This window comes from Notechis scutatus, chromosome 4 (assembly GCF_049901735.1).
Source record: "Notechis scutatus isolate UNSWTSFEM ecotype Mainland chromosome 4, rNotScu1.2, whole genome shotgun sequence".
NCBI classification, from domain to species: Eukaryota; Metazoa; Chordata; class Lepidosauria; order Squamata; family Elapidae; genus Notechis; species Notechis scutatus.
This window is the reverse complement of record NC_142012.1, coordinates 101626012-101652313: the sequence shown is the minus strand read 5'-3', so window position 1 is coordinate 101652313 and position 26302 is coordinate 101626012. Positions and strand designations below refer to the sequence as shown.

The 26302-nt window shown below is 40.3% G+C and overlaps 1 protein-coding gene across 2 annotated transcripts in view; it reads left to right on the top strand.

Annotated features, from left to right (window-relative positions):
- Positions 1–26056, top strand: part of ADGRA1 (adhesion G protein-coupled receptor A1) — a 414565-nt gene extending 388509 nt beyond the window's left edge. For both annotated transcript variants that reach the window (XM_026670712.2, XM_087964252.1), the window contains exons 18-19: positions 17600–17701; positions 22153–26056. In XM_026670712.2, coding sequence (XP_026526497.2) covers positions 17600–17701; positions 22153–23365 — 1315 coding nt within the window. In that variant the 3' untranslated portion in view covers positions 23366–26056. The remainder of the gene's footprint in view (positions 1–17599; positions 17702–22152) is intronic.
- The last annotated feature ends 246 nt before the right edge of the window (positions 26057–26302 follow it).

The following is a 26302-nucleotide window of genomic DNA, read 5'->3' as shown; positions in this document are numbered from 1 at the left end:
AAACCATTGGGGTGTAGGAGGGTGTTAGACTAGGATGATGTCAGGAACTGGGATAAAATTCAAAAGTATTACCAGTTTAGTTCATGCTACCTATACACAAGTAAAAAATCTACCAGCGGTCAGTGCAAATTCATGCTAGATAAGAGTGAGCAGAATTTAGGGAGGACCTAGACTTAAGTCTCTTGTGGGAGTTTAGCAACTCCAAACTGATGGAAATCAATCTGGGCAAACTTGGGTTCTGCCCTGGTCATCTACAGATGGAGTGGTATAATAGATCAAGTACAGATTCAGCCATGGAAGTTCACTGGGTGACTTCAGCCATTCATTATATTTCAGTTCAAATGGTTCTATGAAAGACATCGAGGAAGAAATACCATACATGGTAGTTAAGCTCAGGAAAGATGGGAAGGTGTCTCCATTCAGAGTTGGCCAAAGGAGAGGAGTCAGTAAAATATGGTTTATATTCAAGGGTATCTCAGAGAGTCTAAAGTTTGCATATCACGGACAACTCTAAGAATATAACTTGCTTTGTGTAATGGACCATGAGAATGTCCTTGAGAGACAGAAGGAAGGGGAGGAAGAAAGCAATTTAGGATAACATCAGGTAAGAGACAGCTTAGCCCACAAAAGCAATGAGGGTGTGGAAAATATCTCAGAAGGGATCTTCCCTAGTTTCTTGTAAAGACAAGGTGGGAGAGAGGTATTTTCAAACCTGCAAGTGGTGTTTGAGTCTTGCAATATCATAACTTGATTATACAGTTTAATAGAAAATCTTCACAGAGATTATTGGACTATTCACAGAGATTATTTGGACTATTACAACACAGAGTAACATTACATTTTACCTACTACCTATTATATCTTGGGTTGTTGTTTTTGGTTGTTGTTCGAAAGCATCCTATCAAGGGTTACTTTTAATACAACTACCAGCAATTGAATATTCTCGTTTCAATAAATCTGATCTTAGTTATTCTTCCATTTTATAATACTTTGTTATTAAGTCATTACTTAACATGTTTAGAATTCTACATCATAGCTTGCAAGTTCACATAACCGAAACCTTTTACATATTAATAAAAAGTGGATCCTTCCAAAGTAAAAGACTTGAGAAAAGGTGTATAAAACATTTGCTTGGTTATGGATATTTGAGGGAAATTATTGTTGGAAGAAATATCCATCTAGTTCAGTTCCAATCCAGGAGAAAGACACTGGAAACATAGAGGCTGCTTGGAACGATGGTTTAATGATGAACAGAACCACCAAGTGCATGGAGTTGAGAGTGGGGGAGTTTTATACCTTCCCTTAGGCTTTGCACTTGAACTTCCTGTTCCTGTGCAAGAACATATATGTTCTTGGCTGTTGTAGGGGTTATGTAAAGGTCATGGCTGGCTCTGTAGGTTTGGCTCTGTCTGAGTTAAGTTTCGTTGAAGTTTGGACTGCTGATGCAATGAAGGGGCGTTGGGCAATTCCTATTGTGACTGAGGGCTAATCCTATGTTTGTTGGATCTTGAGTGAGAGTATTTGCTTATGAATAGAGCTATCTATCTCTTTATCTCTTAAGTGCTGACATCTGCTGTAGGCTATTAAGGAAGGTGACAGCTACTTTCCAAAAGCATGTTTCTCCATTTCTCCCTTTAGGGAAATATAATATTCTGCTTTTTAAAATATTTAATAGCCTAAAATATTTCTAAGTGGGGTGGGTGCTAACTTTCTATATTATAATACTTGGATACCATTTCTTTTTCACTTTCCCTCTCCTTTTCCAAACAAATTATTATAAAAATTAATTAAAAAGGAAAAATAGTTTAGGAAAAAAAAAGGCTAAAAGGGAATCTCTAGCCTAAAATATTGTAAAGACAAAAAGGGGGAGAATACTTGGATACCATTTCTTAAGAAGGAATTAGTAAAAAAAGAACTTAAAGAATGCTTGGAAGGAATATCCCACACATCCAAATCTAATATGGTAAATGTAGTATTGTATGCCCATTTTCTCTCAAGTATTTATTTTTGGAATATTTACTGGGAATATGAATATTATCCTCAACTGCAGTATAAATGGAAGGAAATAATTAATAGGCAATCATTAACTGAGCAATCTTAGCAATTGGGAATCCAGATATCTTGAATTTATGCATGGACAAGCTAATAGCTGAATAAAATATGGAGCATTAGAGCATAATTTCAAAAATCTAACCAATAAGGTAAAATTATATGACTCGTACTCAGGGAAAATTTTGAGAGTAAGCCTGTATAACTATTTCTTTTCTTTTCTTCGATCCCACATGCATAATAGACAATGCACAGAGGCAATGCAGTTGAAAATACCTGTCTTCATTTCTGTAAGAGAAGCATGGATGGTCGCAAGAATGTAGTTAGACTGAATATAACTGCTAAATCCAATTCACATCTAACCTTTTTTTTTTCAAGAAAAAAAAAAGCTAAAAAGAGAAATGAAGAGTCAAATTGCACATAGTTTTTCTGCTTCATTTGCTCTGAAATTCACTTTAATAGCCTTGACTGATTGGATTTTCCTTTCCTGATTTCTTCTTAGTATTAAACAAACAGATATTCACTTCATTCGGCTCCCTGCCATTTGGTGTTGTATGGGACGCTGTAGCAAGGGCCCTGAAAAAAGTGGCTTATGACCATAGAGCCATGGTGGCGCAGTGGTTAGAGTGCAGTATTGCAGGCTGCTTCGGCTGACTGCTGGCTGCCTGCAATTTGGCAGTTTGATTCTGACCGGCTCAAGATTGACTCAGCCTTCCATCCTTCAGAGGTCAGTAAAATGAGGAGCCAGATTGTTGGGGGCAAACTGGAAAGCACTATGAAGCGGTATGTAAGTCTAATTGCCGCTGCTGTTTATGACCGTTTTAGCAGTCCCATGGTCACGTGATTTACATCCGGATGCTTAACAACTGCTTCATATTTATGACGGTTGCAGTGTCCCAGAGTTAGGTGATCCCCTTTTGCAACCTTCTGACAAGCAAAATCAATGGGGAAGCCAGATTCACTTAACAACCGGGTTACTAATTTAACAACCGCAGCAATTCCCTTAACAAACATGGCAAGAACAGTTGTAAACTGGGGCAAAGCTCACTTAACAAATTTCTCACTTAGTAACATAAATTCTGGACTCAATTATGGTCGTAAGTCAAGGACTACCTGCATTTGATTGCCTACCTGTAGTTGATTATATATATGGGATTGAAGAGATCCCATTTCAGATTCAGTAAACACTCCAAGGTGGATTATACAGTATACAAATGATGCATATTTTTTAGAAAGATTTTCCCTTCTATTTTATATATTCCATGTCATATTATGTATCCCCACCACTCGGTGTAAGTAGTAGAGATTTTTTTTTTTTTAAAGCTCCATTACATTTTTCTTTTAATCAGAGAGCCAGCAGTCATATAAACTTTACCCTGTCTAATAACTTGTGTTATCCCCACTGGGTTTTGCTGATTGGGCCAAAGTAATTGAAAATCTGCTGGAACAGCCTTGGATCTAATGGAACACAAGAGCAGTAGTATTTCTCACCCCTGAGGGATCGTTTCCAAATCAGCATTTCTGTTGAAGCTCGATTTTGTTGGCTGGGGAAAACAGTCTGTATTACATTCTCTGGCAAACTATCTAAAATGTTCATAGAAGTAGATAGTGTATTAAGGTTGTCAGAATGAATTCTTCTTGTTTACCTCTGAGCACTGTCGACAGGAAGAAATGTTTGGGTAAATGTCAAAGCGCCAGATTTCCATTGGTTCCTTCAGCATCCCGTCACTGTTCTCAGTGGCAAGAACATTTCCATAGTTATAATGTGGGGTGATTGAAAAGGCTACTTGCAGACTATGAAGACATAATGTAATGGGGACAGGAGGAAATTGCTTGAGTAGGAATGCTAAAGATTCTGAAAATTCTGGGGTGGTGGGGTGGTGGGAATAGGCAGTATTATCATTTATTTCCTCTTAAATTCATATCGTATTCAGAGGAAAGCAAAAAAGAAATATCTGCCAATCCAGTATTCATTTTAAAATCAAGAATATATTTGATTAGCATCAGAATGTAAAACAAGGTGGATTGCTTAATTTCCAAAAAGATAAAAGACGCATGTGCTGACTCTTAACAAAAGGCTTGATTTCGTAAAGTAGGGACATTTTATTAGTTGCTGCTATTGATCTTCTTTTCATTTCTTGTTGTTTTTCTTCTGTCTTTCATTAAACTGAGCCAATTCCTTGCTTCCTCTGGCTGTGAGCCCACACATTACTGAACAAAATGTACTGTAAATGCTTTTTTGTATACTCTGAATTTTTTTGCAAAAGAAATCAGAGTAGTCTGCTCTCCAAGAGGGAAAAAATAAATTATAACATGTGCAAATATAATTACAAATAATTAAACCTACAAATACTGCATCATCAAAGAGCAAAATGTTAATTATGCTAACATATCTAGAACAGATCAAAGAACAATAGGAATAATAATAATAAAATTCTAAAGGTAGCTTCTTCATTATTGTTTTTTTGTCCATTTTGTGGTCTCGCCAGTTCTTACATCCAGACAGATAGAATGTCTTGCAAATAATCCAGTGTTCTATTGTTACTACAGTAGGACCTCTGGCCACGAACGCTTCTGACCATGACCAAATCGGGTTCTGACCAAAAGAATTTTTTTTTTCACGGCCAATTTCTCCTACCGCACTATTTTATTTTATTTTTGTAAGTACCAAATTTCCAAAATTAGGTTTGGGTCACAGCTAAATAGAGTTGCAACCAAAGTTATGGACCAAATTATGGTCGTGACCAGAGGTTCTACTGTACTTTGTCATGTCAATCTGTGTGGCCTTCTTGCAGCAGCTAATTAGGTGAGCCGCTGTTTCTTCAGTTTCTTTGCAGAGCTGGCATCTGTTGCCTGTTGTTATCTTCTCAGTTCTGCTTTTGTGTGCATTTGTTCTTAAGGCTTGGTCTTGTGAAGACAGAATTAGGCCCTCAGTTTTTTTTTTCTTCCTTCAACTTTCCTGCTCTTAGCCATAGCCAGGTCTTGTTATCTGCTTGGCCTGATTAGTAATACTTTGCCTTGCCTCTTCTTCATTTGGTCTTTCTTGTATGCCAGTTTGGTCTCTCCACTTAGAAGCAGTCCTTGACTTATAACTGGCCACTTAGTAACTGTTCAACGTTACAATGGACCTCTCCAGGGCTATGACCTGGATTCATAGACGGCTGGGTCCCCTCCATGGTCACCTGATTGTATTTTGTGCATTCAGAAACAGACCTGCATTACATTGTTTACGGTGTCCCATGGTCACATTAACTTGATTTATGTTTTTGCCAGAAACTGATATTTATTTCCAGTTTCCGGCAAAAAAGCAACCAGTGCAAAAAGTGGATTTTCATAATGACTATCACAAAAAAAATGTAAAATTGGGGGGTGACGACCTTCTTAACAACCACTATGACTTACAACTGTTCTGGCTTCTATTACGGTTATATCTTGAGGACTATCTGGAATGGAGTGGGAAAACAGGTCCAAGAGCTGCAGGAATCTAGAAGGGTAGAAAACAGAGCATGGGGTGTCTCATAGTTGGGAGGCCTAGACAGGTGGATCTGAGCCTGCGCTAAGTCTCCCACGGCCTCCCACACTCCTGAGCTCCACTAAACAGGATGGATAGGGTCATTAAGCAAGGTACTTAATGACAGCATAAGAGGGAGACTGGGTAGGAGGTCATTAAAGCAATCGTGTGGGCACCTCGCTTAATGACTGTTTCAACTTGCAACCATAATGGGAAGACTACCTGTACTCAAAACATCTTCATGGTTTACTAGCTTCAGTGCATCTTCACTGTTCTTCAGGTATTCTTCTGATGCCCTTTTTTCCTCTTCAACTCTCTAGCGTACCGTCAACATTCCATGCCCACCAACTTTTATTAGTAAGTAGAATCTCTCAACATTGCTGTGCAAATGAAGGGCATGGTTCATTGAAATGATCTTTGTGGTGTTCTTATCGAGAGCTTTTAGTTCTGCTTGAGTCCAGTCCGCTCTTCCAGCTGTGCATTTCATGGCAGGAATTGCCAGGTGTTTATCGCTTGACGATATTTCCTCCCCTTGACTTTAAGATTTTCTTCTCTGTCCTGATGTGTTCACTTATAACCTTCTTGGCTTCAGTGTGCTTGATGTTGTCAGCTTGAAGGAAGCCCAGTTTCATCTTGACTCTTGATCTTATTTCCAGAGGGCATCTTGCTTCCTTCGGTTTTCACCATTTTTCTCCTGTTGATAGTGTAGGTGGCACATTTGTCTAGTCCAAATTCTACTGCAGTATTTTGCCTCTATATACAGACCTGTTCAATTATTCTATTTCAGATGGTGTTTTTTTTCATGCAGTTTCAGATCTTCCATGGACCACATAACACCCCAGACGTAATAATAATAATAAGACAGACAAAAATTCTGGATAGTGGATGTTGCAGTACTTGGAGGAAGCATAACAGAAGAGAAAGAACAGAGAAAATTACAAAATACAAAGGCCTGTAAATAGGAGTTTGGTTATTGCCACTGATGCCATACCAAAAAGTCTTGGATAGGACTTAGAAAATGAGCACATTAACAAAATTTCCATCTGTCAATTACAAACGGCCACATTTCTTGGATGCACTCATGTACTACACCAATACATTGTGACATCCTAGATTCTTGAGAACTCGATGCATACGAAGGCCAACAACTAAAGATGGCAGCTGTGATTTCACAGTGTTGTGTATATATTAATAATACTATTAATGAGATGTAAGATATAGAGAAAAAAAATGAAGCCATTTTTAGCCCACCAAAGCATTTCTGTAAAGCCGATTCTTAAATAGTGTCAGAAATATGCAGTGATATGAAGCTATGGGAAAGCATTATTTCTATTACAAGGAGGTGAAAAAGACTTAATGACGTGTTGACATTAGATTTTCTAATCTTAGCAAAATATAAAATAATAGCTTCCCCGGGGAATTAAAAAGGGGACATTTTTCTAATTATAGGCACAGCTGGAAGGTGGGCCAGAGAAGCATTACTGTGCATATAGGTCAGGTGCCAACCATGTTTGGAGGCTTCAGCTGGACACCAGCCATGCTGGGAGGTTTGGCAGTCAAAGGAGCAGGTCAAAGGATAGGCTGGTCCATGCCATTGAACCTGATGCATTTGCCACATCTGTGAGCCTATATTAGCCACACTAAGAAGTTTGGAGGCTGGAGGAGTGGCCCAGAGAGCAGTCCAGCTGCAACCCCGGCCACTGGTGGTGTATTGGCCATTTCTGTAGATCTAATGTAGCTCACTCATTGTGCCTGTGGGTCTTGCGCTGGCCAAAGGACTGGCCACGTTTGCAGCTCTGGCCACAACGGGGTTGTGTTTGATATGATTGTAACCTCTTTTGCTGTTGGCCTCTATCCTCATAGACTGTATAGCTCTATTTGGCTTTTAATCAGAAGAGAACAACCAAAACTCTAGAGCTTTGAGATACTGGTGTTGACTAGGCGGTTGGGTGAAGGGGGTAACAATAGAATGACAGTGTTCTATGAACCCTTCCGCCTACAGTGTCCATCTTTTAGCTGTAAAGGGATAAGAGGATCAATCAGGCCAATTCCACCTGCCAGCTCAGGACCTCTGACTCTGCAATTCCCCCCATGAGTTTGGGTAAGAGTGAATGGGAAGGTATTCCTTACCATCTGATAAGAGCAACAGGGAGGTGACTCCTGCAAGTAGGACGGTGTTCATATACATTTGTGTTTATGTGTGAGTTGGGGAGATGGTCACTGAGTACCCTGATAGCACTGAGAGTCCATGAAGCTGAACTGCCTCAGGATGCCTGGCTCCCCCCCCCCCCCGATGGATAGAATCAAACACTATGGGAGATGCCCAACCTTGAGAATTGGGGGGGGGGGGTGGATTGTAGAATAATATGGCATTGGAGGGATATGGGCCAGCCAAAGTATTACTGTGGTAACAAGTATGGGGAGATGTGGTGGGAGACTAGGAGTGCGCCATTCTTTGGGAAGACAGAACCGATGTCTCATACCGGTTTGACATTCCAACTCCTTGGTCCCAATCCCTGGTCCCAATCAGCAGGCAGGCAGCAGTCCTGTTTTTCAGCTTCTAGGGCAATCTATTTAATCACTGAAGAGAGACCTAACCTGGCTGGGCCTGGAAGATGAGATGGCCCTTTTAGAAAGAGGACCAGTTGGGTTTTTTGGGTATGGAACCAGCCAAGACTTCATGGCAGGAGTAGAACTCTGGGCAGTCATAATCTGGGAATCCCTTGTGGCCTTCAGGGGCCGTTTACCACGGATGTGAGACCCTGTTCATTAAGTTGAGTTCTAGGGATCAGTTGGGATTGTTGCTGTTGCACCCAGCCTCTCTCTTCTGCCTAGCAACCCCCATGCCTGAGCTCCTTGGTTCCATTTCTGCGTTGGCAGTGGCGTTTCCTAGACTTACAGTCTTGAAGACTTCAACCTGCCTTCTCTGGAGGTGAGTTCTGAGGTGGCTCAGGACTGGCAGAAATGATGATTTTACCAGAAGCAAGTACTCGATCACTTCAGCAGGACGATCTGGCTAAGTGTAATTAGTAGGAGAAGAAAATGGCATTTGCTCACATTTTTATCCTCATTTATAGTGACCAATGTTGGCTTCAGGCCTCTCATTTTTGATAATAAACCGCCGGAACAATATGTTCTTGTCTTTCAAATAGTTGTTTGTAATAATGCCAAAGTAGATACATTGTTCTGTGTTTTTGAAAGTTTATATTTGAATGTGACATTTAGCCTAAATTTCTTCTTGCCTCCATCTGCTAGGAGGCAGATAAAACCCTCAGGCGCTCCCAAAGCCACCTCTGGGACAGAGTGGTAAATGTCTCGCTATCTCCATTTAAAACGATGAAGTGGTATCTGCCCGCTTTGCGAAAATACATGTCTATCGTTGATGAATCTAAGGATTATCATTGAGTCCAAGTAACCCAGAGGCAATCCATCTAAAATGTCACATGTGAATAAAAGCATCTGGTGGTGTAAAATGATTGCTTCTCTTTTTTTTTTAGAAATAATGTGCTGGTAGCTCTAAGGTATCTGGTAGCTTCTAGGGTTGGTTAGTTTTTTTCTTTTCAAAAGTGCATCTTTCATTGAAATATGCATCCAAAGCGAGACAGCTGAGAAAAATCAAATAAAGAAGAATAAACATGTTCAGAAAGCTTCCAACGGTGGGGTTCCAATTTCAGGATTTAGAATGGGCAAAGTCAAAGAGAGTCTTGTATCCAAAGGGATACTGAAAATTAAAAGGAAAAGGCTTCTCATGTGAATATTACATAACTGTGTGGTGGAGTGTGTGTTTTGTATGCAAAGTTCCAAGTCTGATCTAGGAAAGCTAAGCAAAATTCACATTTGAAGTAACGAAGGAGACAGAGAACAATTCAAGTCCCTTTAAAGGCAATTATATGCTCCATTTCTTTCTCTTTCTCTCCCTCTTTGATAAGAATTAAAATTACAACATGCTCAGTACGGATTAAGCTAAAGCAGTTATGCAAATACAATCAAGTTGGCGGATTCAAACATTCCAGTATTTAAAATGCCTGGTTGTATTTAACAGTTTGCAAAGCAATGAGAACAGGGTTCGGCACAGTCTACTTATGAAAATGAGGGTCTTCCACTTGCAGTGGCTCCACCTCATAATGAGTGGAGCAGCATGAAAAGAATAGACTCATGCTATGGATTTATGCCTTGGGAGAGGGGGTTGGAGTAGAAGACGTCCAATATCCCTTCAAGCCTTATGATTCTAAAAACCACAGTTAAATTTCCACACTTCTCCACTCTGACCCAATGGTTCTTTCCATGATAGAGTTTGGCCATTGTGGTTCCCTCTGGGCATTAACCAAAGACTGCCATTTCAAGATGAAGGTCCTTTTCCACTAAGAGTCACTGCCCATCTAAGTGGGAAATTAATGACAGGTAGATATTCAAATGCTTAGGTTTTCTCTTCTAGTCTTGTGCCTCCTAGACAAATCAAATTGTGGGGTTACAGTCTAGTTTCTAAAGGCTACAGAGGCGAAATACTAATAAAGTTACCACTTGAAATGGAAATATTTAAGTTACTGCAACCATGCTATTTATTGCAAACATTTGAAGTTTTGTTTCTTTGATACTCAGCTTACTCTGAATGTCACATCTAGAAGCTATCCAATCAAACTTTACTTAGAACTCTATTGTGAGCCCAGTCCTTGGTGTACGTTCTTCAGATATCCTTCTACAAAACAACCTGAATGCAAATATGTTGTCTAATATATTAGCCAAGACAGTCTTTTTGAGGTGAATCACTGGCTCAGCAAACTTTTGATGATATATGCAGCTTTTCACTCTTTTTTAGTATTGCTTAGTCTCAGCAGAGCTACTCATAATCTAGATCTAGATATATGAAATGATAGATCTAAAATTGTGATGGTAGAAAATACACATAACTTGGAGCAAAACGTTGTACAAGTTTTCTGATCTTGGTTTTTCATTTGCAGATAATGCAAATGCTGAGATAGTCTCTTCAGTGCTTTGATCTTGGAGAAATTGGGAGGTTTCTTGTTTGTTGTAAAATATATCATTGCCTGTCCTGACAACCTCTCCTAACTATGATTAGATGGGCTGTGTTTTGGGATGCTGTTGTTTTCTATATGATTGACAGGTCATTATCTGGTTCTTGTTAAAACAATGCAGTGCCATCTTCTGTTTATGTTGTTAATCATTGTGTGATAGAGGGTGAACTGTCAAAGTTTAAATTTTTTAAAGTAGATTTTCTCAGTTAAGAATTTGATTTTTTTTGTTTATCTGTATCAGTAGAAAATTGCATAGAACTAAGAAAATTGATGAGAGTCACAGCTCCCTTTGATGCTGCAATTCAATTTAAACTGACTGTGGGGAATGATTCAGAAGGCAGAGAACAAGTTGTTGGACTTGAATTTCAAGGTCTAGACTTGCATTTTGTCACAAAAGGTCTGTGTAACTGGAAGCCTAGTGATCAAGAAATGTTTCAGATCTCAATTGCGTTAGTTTAGGCCAGGAAAGTCCAATCTTGACAACTTTAAGACCTGTGGACTTCAATTCCCAGAATTCCTCAGCCAGCTTAGACTATAATGAATCACTATTTTCCCATGACAGTGGGCAAGGGAGGATGCACAGGACTCCTAGAAGCCTGGCCCTCTGATAAATGAGCAATCAACAAATAGATACTAAGAACCTGTCTATGCACTATTCAAAAACAAATATCAAACAGAGAAACAAACAGTGCAGATCACTGCAATTTCCACCATTATGTTTGCAGTGGGAGAGGCTGCCTGCTGTTTTTTTTTCTCCAGTCATAACAACAAATCAGTACATAGAAAATAATATTAGGTTTACAGCAGCAATCTTACTGGACTTCCTAGAGAGCTGGAAAAGCCCATTGTGAAGAAATAAATTGTTTCAGAGAACAAGACATAGCCTCATGGATGAGAGAAGTATGCATCATCTTCCCACAGGGTCTTCATTCACAACAGTTGTGTTATGGAGACAACATCCCATTAGGCTGCATTTCAGATGAAAAAAATGAACCTTCAATGAATTTGGCTTCCGGGCAGTCACCTCCCTGTCCTTGCCGCCACTTAGAGATCATAGCTTCTATTGTGACTCTTTTTGTTTTTTTCTGAAGTATTGGGAAGGTCAGGTAATATTGGGTATCAATAGTTTTCTATTAGGCACATAATCATCCTTATCAACTGTTTTCTATTGCTATATCCATGACTTCTTTACATGCTTCAAAATCTTATTTTAAATTTCCCCATAAAAGTTACCCTAATTTTCTAGTTCAGATTCTTGGCTTTTTTTTTTTTAACGTCAAAATGTATTGCAATGGGTTTCAGTGGTATAAAACTAGTTGTTTATATTTTTCCTGTCTTTTATATGAAAATCTCATTATATTGTTTGGCATTCCAGATAATTACTTCTGAGCTACCACTTTATATTTAGTTCTACCCCTCAAGCTACAGCTGTCAGACCTTGTGATTCTAGTAAAAGTTAATTGTATCCGTTCAAGGTCCGCCATTGTCTGATCTGAACTCAAATACTTCACACTTTTTTTTTTTAGCTCACCGAACTATGTGCAACTAATGAATTGCAATTCCAATGTAGTATTTGAAATGGAGCCATGGGGTCCTAATTGTTTCTGGAGAATTGTAAAATGGAAGGTTATCCAATGGTACCGCTATTCTCGGAAAACATGAGATACATTCACTGTGTAATAATTCATCAGAAGCAGAACTAGTAATGTAATCTCAGCCAAATAACCTGTTTCTCAGATGACAGTGCACATAACCTGGTGAGATTCAGAAACCGTCTTTGTGAGACACGGTTTTTTTTATAATAAGCATTACAAATTAACTGCCCAACATTCCCCATATCAAAGTATAAGCATGACCTTGGTGGCCTCCAGTTCTTCTGTCCCAAACGTGCTTTTCCAAAAGGCAACGGGGCTTTGTTTTTCCTTGAAGATGTTTTGCTTCTCATCTAAGAAGCTCCTTCAGTTCTGACCATTTTCTTCTCAGCATTGTGAGATTTGTGTTTACTTAGAAGAAACAGGGAGGGGGGAATAGCAGTGGAGGGAGAAGTTGAGGGGAAAACCTTTCCTCTCCTATCCTTTATCGCCAACAGGATAGATCTCATCAAGTAGATGAGAAGAGAAAATGACTCACCTGGGCAAGTAGGACATTTGGCTTCTCATCCAAGAAGCTTCTGACTTGTCAGAACCGAAGACGCTTCTTGGATGAGAAGCGAAATGTCTTCAAGGAAAAACAAAGTCCAGTTGGCTTTTGAAAAAGGACCTTTGGGACAACCATGACCTGGATGGTTGAGAGTCTCCAGAGATATTTCCAGTTCTTCTGCACTCTGACTCATTTGAGCTTAGCAGGAAAAGTGCTGCTGCCTGAGTTCCTACAGCATTGCTAACCAAGGTTTTTTTTTTTCATGGTCCCTTCTGGGAACCCCTTCCTTGATTTTCTTGCCTTTCAGTTTACCCTCTACTTGCCCAGATGAATCATTTCCCCTTCTCATCTACTTGATGAGGCCTATCCTGTTGGCAATCAGTGAGAGGAGTGGAAAGGTTTCCCCCCACCCACCCACTGCTATATGTTTTTTTTAATTGGTTCTTCTAAGTGAAGACAGACCTCACAACGCAGAGAAGAAAATGGGTGCTGAATCACTTGGGGAAGCCTTGAGGAAAATATGATGTCTGACTTGAATTAGCAGCAACTTTCCTTCTTCTCATCGCTACCATTACCTCAAAATTCTTTCTGCCGCAAAGTGGCAAATTGCATTTTTTCCTCTACATTGCAGAGATGTGAAACGAGAGACGCAGGAAGCTTTGATGACTAATGTCGCCAAAGCTTCTCTGATCCAGCCCGTTATTGGGGAGCTCATTGGCCAGGAAGGGGGCACCATGAATGGCCTTTTAATAAAATTAATTAGAAAGGTGGGAGAGAGTTGCTGTGGAAGAGATGTATTTTCCATTAATTCAAAAATGTATGTAACATAGAGTTGTCATTCATAGAAAAGTTGGACTTTTTGTTCCTTCAAAAGTTCTTGAGGTGTTAGATTGAGCACCACCTCTCTAGAGCTTATTTTATCCAGAGTCATTTCTATACTGTGTTGATTATAGCAGAGGTGGCATTCAGCAGGTTCTGGCCAGTTCTGGAGAACCAGTTGCGGAAATTTTGAGTAGTTTAGAGAACCGGCAAATACCACCTCTGACTGGAGATTTTACAGTATCCTTCCCCTGCCACGCCCACCAAGCCACGCCCACCAAACCGGTAGTAAAAAAAAATGAATCCCACCACTGGTGACTAGGATGGGTGTTTTATTTAAAAAACACATATCTCCTAGGAAACTTGTTCAGCTTATAATGGGGCCTGACAATGATTCACTGTTTAATTATAACAGTTACTAATACACATTGCACACATTAAAGTGGGTTTGGTTCCAAGAAGTAACTAGTGCCAACATCCCGTATTTCACTATTAATTATTGTACATGTAAGTAGCAAAAGAAATGGTAAGTCTGCTTAATTATTAAAACCTTTTATACAACATAAATAATATTTAGTTTATGTCAGCATAATGAGTAAATACATCATGTAATCCAGCTTTTCTTATCTAGGCACACATAGTGCATTTTCTACATCCCTTTTTGCCCAGCCTCCCTTCCCTGCTATATATTTCGTATGGCACCTGCTCCCAAGCAGTGGTTACCCTTCTGGGCTTCTCATCCTGGGTAGCTTAGAGATAGTGCTCTAATTTTCCTTTCACAAAGCACATAAGGACATTTTAAGAAAAGCTGGAGAGATGTAGCCTCCTCAGCGCCACAGTGAATACCAACTAAGCCTAGGGCCAGTTGCTAAAGTGGTTTAGGCAGCCAGTATCAGCAGTAGCTAAGGCTGTGGCTGGAGGCAACACACTTAGCAAATGTATTTATTTTATCAAATTTCTATACCCCACACACTAGTGAGACTCTGGGCAGTTTACAGATAAAACAGTAAAATCGTAGGAAAGCTATAATTAAAAACAAAGTTAAAACCCAGACTAAAAACAGAGTTTAAAAAGAACAATTGCAGAGTTAAAAGGCAGAGGAAGTGCCTTCAGCCCACCAACCATTCCCAGGGTTGCATGGTATGCTTAGAACCCCAGGCTGGTTGCCAGAGCCAGGTCTTCACGCTGTTTCAGAAGGCTAGAATAGTGAGGGAGGGGCCTCCCTCGCTTCTGGGAACAAGCTGCCCCGTAGAGTGGGTGCAATGGCAGAGAAGGTTCTTTTCCTAAAACCTGTATGCAGAATGTCAGAATTATGTATTACACTGTGTGTGTGTGTGTGTCTGTGTGTGTGTGTGTGTGTGTGTGTGTGGTATTCAGCTTTGTTCGGGTATTTTCCCACATCATTATAGTTGTGCTTTTAAAGTTGTAGCGACGTTTCAGCAGAATCTCATCTGCCATCATCAGGCTTGTGTATTGGGTTCGTCTGTGTGTCAGGCTTTCACAGCCATTTCTGTTTTAAATTTGGTGCTAGCCTCCTGCAGTGTTAGAACCAAATTTAAAAGCACCAAATTTCTAATAAAATCTCTTATAAAAGAGATTTTCTAGCTTGGCGATATGTCTTCTTCTTGTTCTCTATATCTCTTCTTGGGGACAGAACAATATTGTTTAGAGCACCGGTTCCCATCTTTGCTATCAAAAGTTTTACTGTGCACTAATATTTACAAAGGAAAGTTGAAGATTAGAAGATCATGGGTTCAGGTTTGTCATCTTGGGTTCTAGCACATTAATTACATAATCAAGTAAGATAGAACATCTGGTTTCTTTCAACATGAAACAAAACAATTGTTTGCCCAAAGCCTGTGTGTAATGTACCCTGCTCAAAAAAATAAAGGGAACACTTAAACAACACAATGTAACTCCAAGTCAATCACACTTCTGTGAAATCAAACTGTTCACTTAGGTGGCAACACTGATTGACAATAAATTTCACATGCTGTTGTGCAAATGGAATAGACAACAGGTGGAAAGCATAGGCAGTTAGCAAGACATCCCCAATAAAGGAGTGGTTCTGCAGGTGGTGACCACAGATCACTTCTCAGTTCCTATGCTTTCTGGCTGATGGTTTGGTCACTTTTGAATGCTGGCGGTGCTTTCACTCTAGTGGTAGCATGAGACGGAGTCTACAACCCACACAAGTGGCTCAGGTAGTGCAGCTCATCCAGGATGGCACATCAATGCGAGCTGTGGCAAGAAAGTTTGCTGTGTCTGTCAGCGTAGTGTCCAGAGCATGTAGGCGCTACCAGGAGACAGGCCAGTACATCAGGAGACGTGGAGGAGGCCGTAGGAGGGCAACAACCCAGCATTAGGATCGCTACCTCTGCCTTTGTGCAAGGAGGGACAGGAGGAGCACTGCCAGAGCCCTGCAAAATGACCTCCAGCGGGCCACAAATGTGCATGTGGCTGCTCAAACGGTCAGAAACAGACTCCATGAGGGTGGTATGAGGGCCCGACATCCACAGGTGGGGGTTGTGCTTACAGCCCAACACCGTGCAGGACATTTGGCATTTGCCAGAGAACACCAACATCGGCAAATTTGCCACTGGCACCCTATGCTCTTCACAGATGAAAGCAGGTTCACACTGAGCACATGTGACAGACGTGACAGGGTCTGGAGACGCCGTGGAGAACGTTCTGCTGCCTGCAACATCCTACAGCATGACCGGTTTGTCAGTGGGTCAGTAATGGTGTGGGGTGGCATTTCTTTAGGGGGCCGCACAGCCCTCCATGTGCTCGCCAGAGGTAGCCTGACTGCCATTAGGTACCAAGAAGAGATCCTCAGACCCCTTGTGAGACCATATGCTGGTGCGGTTGGCCCTGGATTCCTCCTAGTGCACGACAATGCTAGACCTCATGTGGCTGGAGTGTGTCAGCAGTTCCTGCAAGATGAAGGCATTGATGCTATGGACTGGCCCGCCCGTTCCCCAGACCTGAATCCAATTGAGCACATCTGGGACATCATGTCTCGCTCCATCCACCAACGCCATGTTGCACCACAGACTGTCCAGGAGTTGGGGGATGCTTTAGTCCAGGTGTGGGAGGAGATCCCTTAGAAGATCATCTGCCACCTCATCAGGAGCATGCCCAGGGGTTGTAGGGAGGTCATACAGGCACATGGAGGCCACACACTACTGAGCCTCATTTTGACTTGTTTTAAGGACATTACATCAAAGTTGGATCAGCCTGTAGTGTTTTTTTTCCACTTCAATTTTGAGCGTAACTCCAAATCCAGACCTCCATAGGTTGCTAAATTTGATTTCCATTGATAATTTTTGTGTGATTTTGTTGTCAGCACATTCAATTATGTAATGAACAAAGTATTTAATAAGAATATTTCATTCATTCAGATCTAGGATGTCTTATTTTTGTGTTCCCTTTATTTTTTTTAGCAGTGTATTTTTGTGCCTTTAGCTCAGGTTCTAGACTGGGAATAGAGATGATACTACCAAGTTTACAAAGGAAATGGCTTAGTTTAATAGGCCTTTTGCAAGGTTATACTTTTTAATATATTAAAGTCAGAAAATAACATGTAATACATAAGGTCATTCTGCTTGAAATTTTGGTTTGGCTAATTTTTCAGAATAAAATTATTTTATCTTCTCTTTTTAAACCAAAATCTTCACTATCAACAGTAATCCCTTTTTGTTTGAAAACAGCTTTCATTTTTAAGGCTGGAATGTAGGGATTTTGATGGGTTTTTTTTCTTAATGCTTGCATCCATGGTTAGATGAAAATATGTTTTTGTTGAAGTGTCCCCAGTTTCAAATGCATTTTACACTAAAATTCTAAACTATATGTTTCTAAATGTAAAACTTTTACTTTCTAGATCATCACACTGTATATTCAATTTTTTTTAATTTTCAGTTTTAATGGGTGATTGAAACTGATGGATTGAGTTACATTCTGCTTTTAAAGACTCTTGTTTCAAACTTTAAAAATCTTTACCTGATGCCAAGCAGATTCACCTGTCAAATAATTGTCTTTGAAACAGGTTCTATCTGATTAGTGGAGGAGTTCCTTTTATTATCTGTGGAATTACTGCAGCAATCAACATAAATAATTATGGGGTAAAACATTACGGAGGAGCTCAGTTGTAAGTATATCCCTATATTTTCCATGTACGACACCACTGTTATTTCCTCTAAGAATAAGCCATGATTAAATAACTTTCAGTCTGGAACCATAGAGCCTAATCCAGGATCCCTGTCAGATTAGTTACTCCCTATCAGCATGTGGGTTTTGTCATTTTTTAACATTACGTATTATACTCTGCACACAGCCTATGCTGCAAGTTAATTATGGTTTTTAATGTTTATAAAGTAAATATATGAATGCATGAGGAGACACACACCTGTTTAGAAATCCATCCATTTCTTCTAAATCAGTACTGAACTGAGTACTAAAAAGTACCACAGAGGCATTAATAAATTGTGTATTACAATATTTTGGTATCATTTAAGGAAAGCAAGTATTCCCATATTTCTAGAAAAGCTGAGGAAGTAAAGCAAACTGTGTTTTTCCTTCATGGAAATACTTTTTAGGAAATTTCATGTGAGAAAAACGGAAGAACTCCAGCAGATTAAAGAGAGTAAACTCTTCTGGAAGTCCTACCCTATTAAAACCTATTTATTCCATCACATGTGATTAGACAATCACTTATAATCAACAGGGTGTTAAAAGAACTGATTATTTATGTTCATAAATTTGTGGGAGACTTTCCTGCCAGCACTTTTACAGATGTTGTGCTACTTTAGTTTAATCACTTTAATCACAGGCAATCAATACCAGATATCACAATACAGGTAGAAAACCAGGAAGCCGGTGGAGGGAGGGGTAAAATTGCTCAGGGGGAGAGAGAGAGAAAAAGGTAGACTGAGTCACAGCACTGTGTCTTGTATGCCTTATTCATTTTTCACAACATACAAATGTAGACCTTCCAACTTCTGTGTGCTTTTATGGAGCTAAGTTTTGAAGTGGCCTGTGATGAAAACCCTTTTGAAGATACCACTGACCTAACAATTCCATTGGCTCTCACTTCACCTTACTTGCTATGTACTGTGAAGTTCTTGAAAGGCTTTCAGGATAGCTAGGGATTGTCTTGTGTGTCTGTTGTTGTTTTTCTTACAAAACAAGAGAACTCTTCTGAGGAATCAGAGGAAGCTGTTAATATTTTATGTGTTAGTGAGAAGTGCTTGAGAGCACAGAAATTCAAATAAGGCCGCACTGCACAACCTGAAAGCTCAGAGTTTATCCCCTTGTTCATCCAAGCACCTAGAAAGCAGAGCCTCTGTAAGGGACCAAAATCCAGATGCTTGGCCACTGACTCACATTTATGACGGTTGCAGTGTCCCAGGTTCATGGGATCCCCTTCTGCAAGTTTCTGACAAACAAATGGGGAAACTACCGTGTTTCTCATATAATAAGGCCGGGTCTTTTTTTTTTTTTTTGATCCCCGAAAAAACGGCTAGGCCGTCTTTTCAGGGGTGACTTAATTTCCCCCCCCCCTTGCATCTTAGGGCGGGCGGCGACAGCTTGGATGTTGACCTCGGCGTTGGTGGGGCACTTTGTATCAGGGTCAATGCAGGCAGCACCATATCCGGGTGTGCAACAAAAGTACTTCCTAACAGCAAGCCCTACCGCCATTTCCCCCCCCCCCCCCATTTCGCATGTTTTAATATAGGCCTTAATTTGGGGGGAGGGGCTTAATTTCATTTCATGCCTATAAAACATGCTGGGACTTCCTATTGGGGGAGGCCGTATTGTTGGAGAAACAGGGTAGATTCACGTGTTATTAGTTTAACAACTGTGGCGATTCACTCAACAACTGTGGCAAGAAAAGTCATAAAATGGGGCAAAACTCACTTAACAAGTTTCTCACCTAGCAGCATAAATTTTGGGCTCAATTGCGGTCGTAAGTTGAGGACTACCTGTAAGTATGAATTGTTTTCATAATTATGCAGTGTATGAATTATTAGCCTTGGTGCTTAGAAGAAGAATATAGTTGCGCAGCACTGTAATAACAGTAAAGATTGTATCATTGTACCCTAACTAGGGAAGGCATCTTAAAATCAGGGGGCTATCACTGAAAAAGCCCCATTCCAGCACCGCCACTCACTTACTATCCTTCCCCAGTGGAAATATTTATGGGTAGTCCTCAGTTTACAACCAGTCACTTAACATATATTCAAAGTTATGAAGGACCTCCCCGAAGCTACTTATCACTCGTTTTCAAAGATACAATGACCACACCCATCCAAGGTCATGGGATCACACTTTGGGCACTTAGCAACCAATTCGGTTTTACAGCTGTTTTCAAGCATTCCACAGTCCCTTGACTGCAATTCACAACTTTTTCACCAGTTCCACTGTTCACTTCTGGTTTCTAGCAAAAAAACACCCACCATGAAAAATGGATTTGCTTAACAACTGCAGCATTCACTTAAGGACCGCTGCATTTGCTAAACGACTACCACAAAAAATGTCAAAAACTCGAGTTTGGTCACATAGTGCTTCAACTTACAAGTGCAACAACCTTATGACCTTAATTTTGGATTCAATTACAGTTGTAGATTGAGGACGACTTTTAAAGGATTGTTTAAGTTCATATATTACTTTGTCCAGCTTTGGGCACAGGGTTGGTGGATACAGACTTTTGTTCTTCCAGGCTCCTGTATGTTAACTGCTCCCCTCCTTTACATTAGCTGGGAAGAGTCTGCTTCCTCCACTTTTCTACACAAAAGGGGAGGTTTCAGCAATCATACTGCCAAAAAAACAACAACCCTACAACTAGTGGCTCTGAGTAAACACCATTTCCCATCTTTTTGTTGATTGGAATCAAGAAGAGAATTTAAATGGGGATTGTAGAGAGGGGAGAGACAAAGGATGCAAGTGACAAAGTATGTGTTGCAGAATAAACCTGCTATGCCTACCATACCTGTGTCCAATGTCCACAAATGTGAAAGGGCAGAGTTAGGGTTGTGATGTTGCAATGCACATCCCATCATTGTTTTATCATTGTGGTTTGTATCACATACCTATGAGTGAGCGAATCTCTAAACATCCGCAATTTGTTCTCTGTGGATGCGTTCTTATTTGACAATAGACTGTGAGGTAATTTTATTAGCTGTGTTTCAAAACCAGAGTATTGGATTTGGTATCTAGAGAGCTGTAATGAAAACTTATTTTCTTGTATGATACGAGAGCCAGTGTGATGTGGAGATTAAAGGGAGTTTTACATTTACCTCAGCCACTGAGCTCACTGGGGGGGGATCTCTGCAACAGGCCGAGATCCTATCAAAAATGTTACTTAAAATGTCAGTTTTAAATGCTGTGCTACTGGTAAAAACTAGATGAGTATTACAAGTAGTCCTCAACTTGCAGTTAGAATTGGGACCCAAATTTTCATTGCCAAGTAAGGTGGTTGTTAAGTGAATCATGCCTGAACTTATGACCTTTTTGCCATTTGCTGTTAAGTGAATCCTGCAATCGTTAAGCAAATCCTTCTTCCCCCATTGACTGTGAAGGTTATCAGTCATCCATTGTCTCAAAGGTTCGTTTTAAAAAGGCAACTGGACTTTGTTTTTCCTTATTTATTTATGACATTTTGCTTCTCATCCAAGAAGCTTCTTCAGTTCTGACTGAAGGGTGGGGGTGGGGGAATACGAAAGCTTTATATTCCTTTGCAGTCATCTGGTCTTTAGCATTCTCTCTGGAAGCTGTTGAGGCCACTTGGGGATTTATCTATGCCATTAGGGTCACCGGAATCATCTCACCTGCAAATAGGGGTAGGATATTCTTGGAACTGCTGAAAGGACTGTGTTGTAAACAGGAGATAGGTAATTCAGGTGACCCTGTCAGCACAGATAAAGGGCTCTCAGAGAGAGTGCTAATGACCAGGTGACTGTAAACGGAATCATCTCACCTGCAAGGTTCTCTGCTGTTTGTAAACAGGAGATAATCCCAATTCGTACCCTGTCACACAGGGCCCCAGGGACAGGCCCCTGCCCCCCCGACATTCAGTCAAAACTGAGGAAAATTATTGAATGAGAAGCAAAGCATCTTTCTCAAAGAAAAAACAAAGTCCAATTGCCTTTTGAAAAAGCACCTTTTAGACTTTGGGGACCTCCTGCATTGATTTTGCTTGTCAGAAACCCATTTGGAAGGTCACAAATGGCGATCATGTGAAATCCAGGACATTGCAATTGTTGTAAATACAGGCTAGTTCCAAGTGCCTAAATTTTGGTCATGTGACCGTGAAGATACTGCAACAATTGTAAAGTGCAAGGACTGGTTATAAGTCACTTTTTTATGATGTTGCTAAATGAATGATTGTAACTTGAGGTCTACCTGTAAAATTACCTTTACTAAGCATATGTAAGTCCCATTTTTGTAGAGGACATATTTTTTCTAAACAATTTACAGTTTATTGTAAATGTATTTATTTAGTTTGCATTAGCAGATAATCTGTCTTCAATATTATTAATTGGATTTCTTTTCTTTTTTTTAAAAAAAAAAACCTCTATTCCACCCTACCCTTGTATGCAGTTGTTGGATGTCATGGGAGCCAAGTCTTGGTGCATTTTATGGACCGCTTGCATTTATTGTTCTGGTAACATGCATTTACTTCCTCTGCACCTATGTGCAATTGAGGCGTCACCCAGAACGCAAGTATGAATTAAAAGAAAGGATTGAAGATCAGCAGAGGTTGGCAAGTCCTGAACTTGGCCATAGTCACATGACAGACATTGGATCAGTTTCCCAGGCAACCTGTTCAATGATGTCTTCATCCTTGTTAGAAAACGAGCACTCCTTCAAGGCTCAGCTTCGAGCTGCTGCGTTCACTTTGTTTCTCTTTACTGCCACCTGGACTTTTGGCGCCCTAGCTGTTTCTCAAGGACATTTCTTGGATATGATATTTAGTTGCCTATACGGAGCATTTTGTGTAACCTTAGGGCTCTTCATCCTCATCCATCATTGTGCAAAGCGAGATGATGTGTGGCATTGCTGGTGGTCCTGTTGCCCTTCTCGCCGGAACACCTACTCAGTGCAGGTTAATGTCCGTCCAAAAGTTAATGTCAACGGTGAAAGCCAAGCTCATGCCTCATGCCTTCAAGAATCACCATGCCCAAGTAAATCTGCCATGTATAATCACCCGGCCGTTAGTCACTGCAAACTCACTAATCTACAGGCTGTTCAAAACCACGTCAACTGCCTTTCGCCGGTCACTCCGTGTTGTGCAAAAATGCATTGTGACCAGCTCCTGGAAGATGAAGCTCATATTCATGTCCACAACGAAGGGACTTTCAGACCCAACATGCACATCCACAGATGTTTGAAAAGTAGAACTAAACCACGGTATTTTAGCCGACATCGGTCTACTGGAGAAAGGGAGTATGCTTACCACATTCCTTCAAGTATTGACGGCAGCATACACAGCTCACATACAGACAGTCCGCATAGTACACACGACAGTCACTCAGGCCATAGGCGGCCGTGTTGTGCAAAAAACAGTCCCTATCCAACCATCACTCAGCCTGAAAGTAGTGATGCAAGTACTGTGATCTACAGTTGTGCTAAAGTCCCAGAACCTGAGACAGGCTCTCATTTCGAAATGCATCCACGGACACAATCCTTGCCATTTAGCACAACCAGCCACAATGGAATCCTAAAGGGAAACTTGCATGAAGCCATGATCTACAGTTCAGATATTACAGGAAATATCAAAACAGGGCCGTGGAAGAATGAAACTACTGTGTAGTTGGTAAGCCACATTTCTCGACTTGCAGCTCAAAGCATCATAGACTGCAAACCTATATACAGCAATTTGGGAGTAAGCCCAATTAAATCCGCTGGACTTACTTCTGAGTAGACCTAGGTAGGTTTGTACTGTTGGTCTTCGTTTTCCTTCTAAACCTAATAAGATTCTACGTGTTGGTGTGGCACATGAGATAACTACAGGTTTTCAACCTTTTTTTTTTCTTAATAAGAAAAGGCTTTTAAAAAGCAGGGGCAGTCTCGAAATTATTTTTTTAAAAATGACAGAGTGACATTCAAGGGAGAACGAAAACATAAACCTAGGAAACAGACTGTGACGTGTTTGTTACTACAGGTAGTCCTTGAGTTATGACCACAATTGACATTGGGATTATTTCTGTCATACATTGTTGCAATTATAAGTAGAGCCGGAGCCAATTTTACAACAATTTTTATGGTGGTCATTGTGAATCACTGCAATTGTTAAGCAAATCACATGGTTACTAAACAATCTAGCTTCTCAAATGGGCCTCTCTTTTTTGGCCCAAAATCACATAACAGTAGGATGTGGCCCAGGGGTGGGATTCAACTTTTTTAACAACTGGTTCTGTGGGTGTGGCTTAGCTGGTGGGCATGGCTTGGTGGTCATGTGACTGGCTGGGTGTGGCCAACTCAACATCACTCACATTGAGGCACGCATCTCCTCGCCTGGCCCTCATGACTGTGGGGATGCTGCAACAGTCGTAAGTGTGAAAAACTGTCATAAGTCACTTTTTCAGTGCCATTGTAACTTTGAATGGTCACTCCACACAAGCAAAGTACCAGCAAAGGAGGAAAAAAAAACTCCAGAGAAGTTCCAGAGACAGGAAGTCTAGTTCTGACAAGAATGTAATAAGAGTTAATGGAGAGGCAGTTTCTGTAAGCAACACCAGAATGTTTCCTTCCTGCCTTTCTTACAGGATTAGGCCAGTAATTTCTTCTAACAACCGGTTCTCCGAACTGCTTAGAATGTTAACAACCGGTTGTAGTGAACAGGTGCGAGCCTGTAGAAACCCACCCCTGATGTGGCCACTGATCATAAATGTGAGTTAGTTGCCAGGTATTCAGATGGTGGTCACATGGCCCAAGGGTAATGCAAGAGTGGTCAATGCAAGTTACTTTTTCCAGGCCGCTTAACTTTGAACCGTTGTTAAACAAAAGGTCATAAGTCAAGGACTACCTGTATCATGTAATGTGGTATTGTTTTCCTTTTATTTATTCATTTTTAAATCTGTATTGGCATCAGATACTTTTCTACACATATCAGCATCACAGCCTTTCCTTGATTATTTTTGCAACAAAAATGGTCTTCTATTAATTTTTCGGGGCAAAAAGGATTTTATAACCAGCCTACCACAGCTTTTTAGGCCTATAAAAATGATACTGCCTCTAAAAGATCTTCTGTAGCCTATGGCGTGTAAAACCATGTAATGTATGTCACTGTTCTGTCTTCTTTCTCTTTGGAAGAAAAACACTAGGTAAAGTCCTATGTTAACATCTACAGTGCTGTACTGGTTGTATTTCTTTTTTTGTTGTTAAGATTATTGTTATTAATAATAATATTTTTAATTTCTGCATGACATATGTCAGGATAATGCCATTTGTTGTTTTCTAATGTTGCATATGTACAAAGGGGAAAAAACCCTATTGTAAAAGGCTGTGACTATCCATGTTGGTATTAATCTAGAGCATTTTGACTCTACGAAAAGAAAAAAAGGGTGGGGGGGAAATACTTTCTGCGCTCCTTTAAGTGGCACAATCCTTTCTATGAGGTTAAAAGATTGCTTTGATAAGGGTGCACTCTAATGTCTCTGCAAAGCATGTCCCATTGAATGTGGCACTGTGTATGTCTCTAGTAGCCGTCTCTCCGCCAGTCTCACTCTTTTGTCCATTAGCCTTTGGGAATTAACTTGCCAGTAGCCCTATCATCATCAGTCCTAGGCAAAGTAGTGCTTTCCCATTAACTCTTTGAGGACTGCAATTATTCGCTCAAGAAATAAAGTAGGACATCAGCAGCCCGAGCTAAGCACTTTGAAAATGCATTGAGGTCAGTGAGACAGACAGAACCTGAGTACTGGCTTGCATTTTTTTTACAACACTGAAACACAAAGTGCTTAACTTTGATTGGATTATTTCCTGACAATGTTTCCAGGTTGGAGGGAGGACTGATACGTGCATTGTTATGCGATGATCGTCATCATCATAGCAGTCTAGTCCAGGAGTAGCTAGTAAAAGCTTGGTGACCTTGATGGCCATTCTGAGCAAACCCCTGGCCCTCATATTGCTAAGGAAATACATATAGGACTTTACTGTAACGAAATATCACTTTAAGAGCAGATGTTTAAATTATACTGTATTTTGGGATGAAATCACGCCTTTTTAATCCATTGCTAAAACAAAAATGGGATTGCCTTTATATTTCCATACATATTTGACCCTTCACTGATTTATTCTGTTCAGATCTAGTAACCTTGAGGGCCAACATTACTCCCTGTTCATGAACTTTCAGCAAAAAAAGTTTTGTTTTTATTTATTTTTTAGGCGGGGGGAATCTATCTATGAATATCTGAACACATTGCACTAATAAACATGAATAAGATAATTACTGTATAGTTGCTGTTTAAAATATAAAATAAAATTAAAGTGCAGCTTTAAACTGGTGATTTAAAATGAAGGGAACCATACAACTCAAGGTGTGGTGAGGAGGAGCGGTGATGAAAAATAATCAGTCATTCCACACTTAAAGAAAAAAGTCAGGGAAGGAATAAATAAAATCAAGATGGTGGCCACCAACCACCATTCCACACTTAAAGAAAAAAGTCAGGGAAGGAATAAATAAAATCAAGATGGTGGCCACCAACCACCCAACTGAAGCCCTGCCTCCTTTTTACATGTGTTGTAA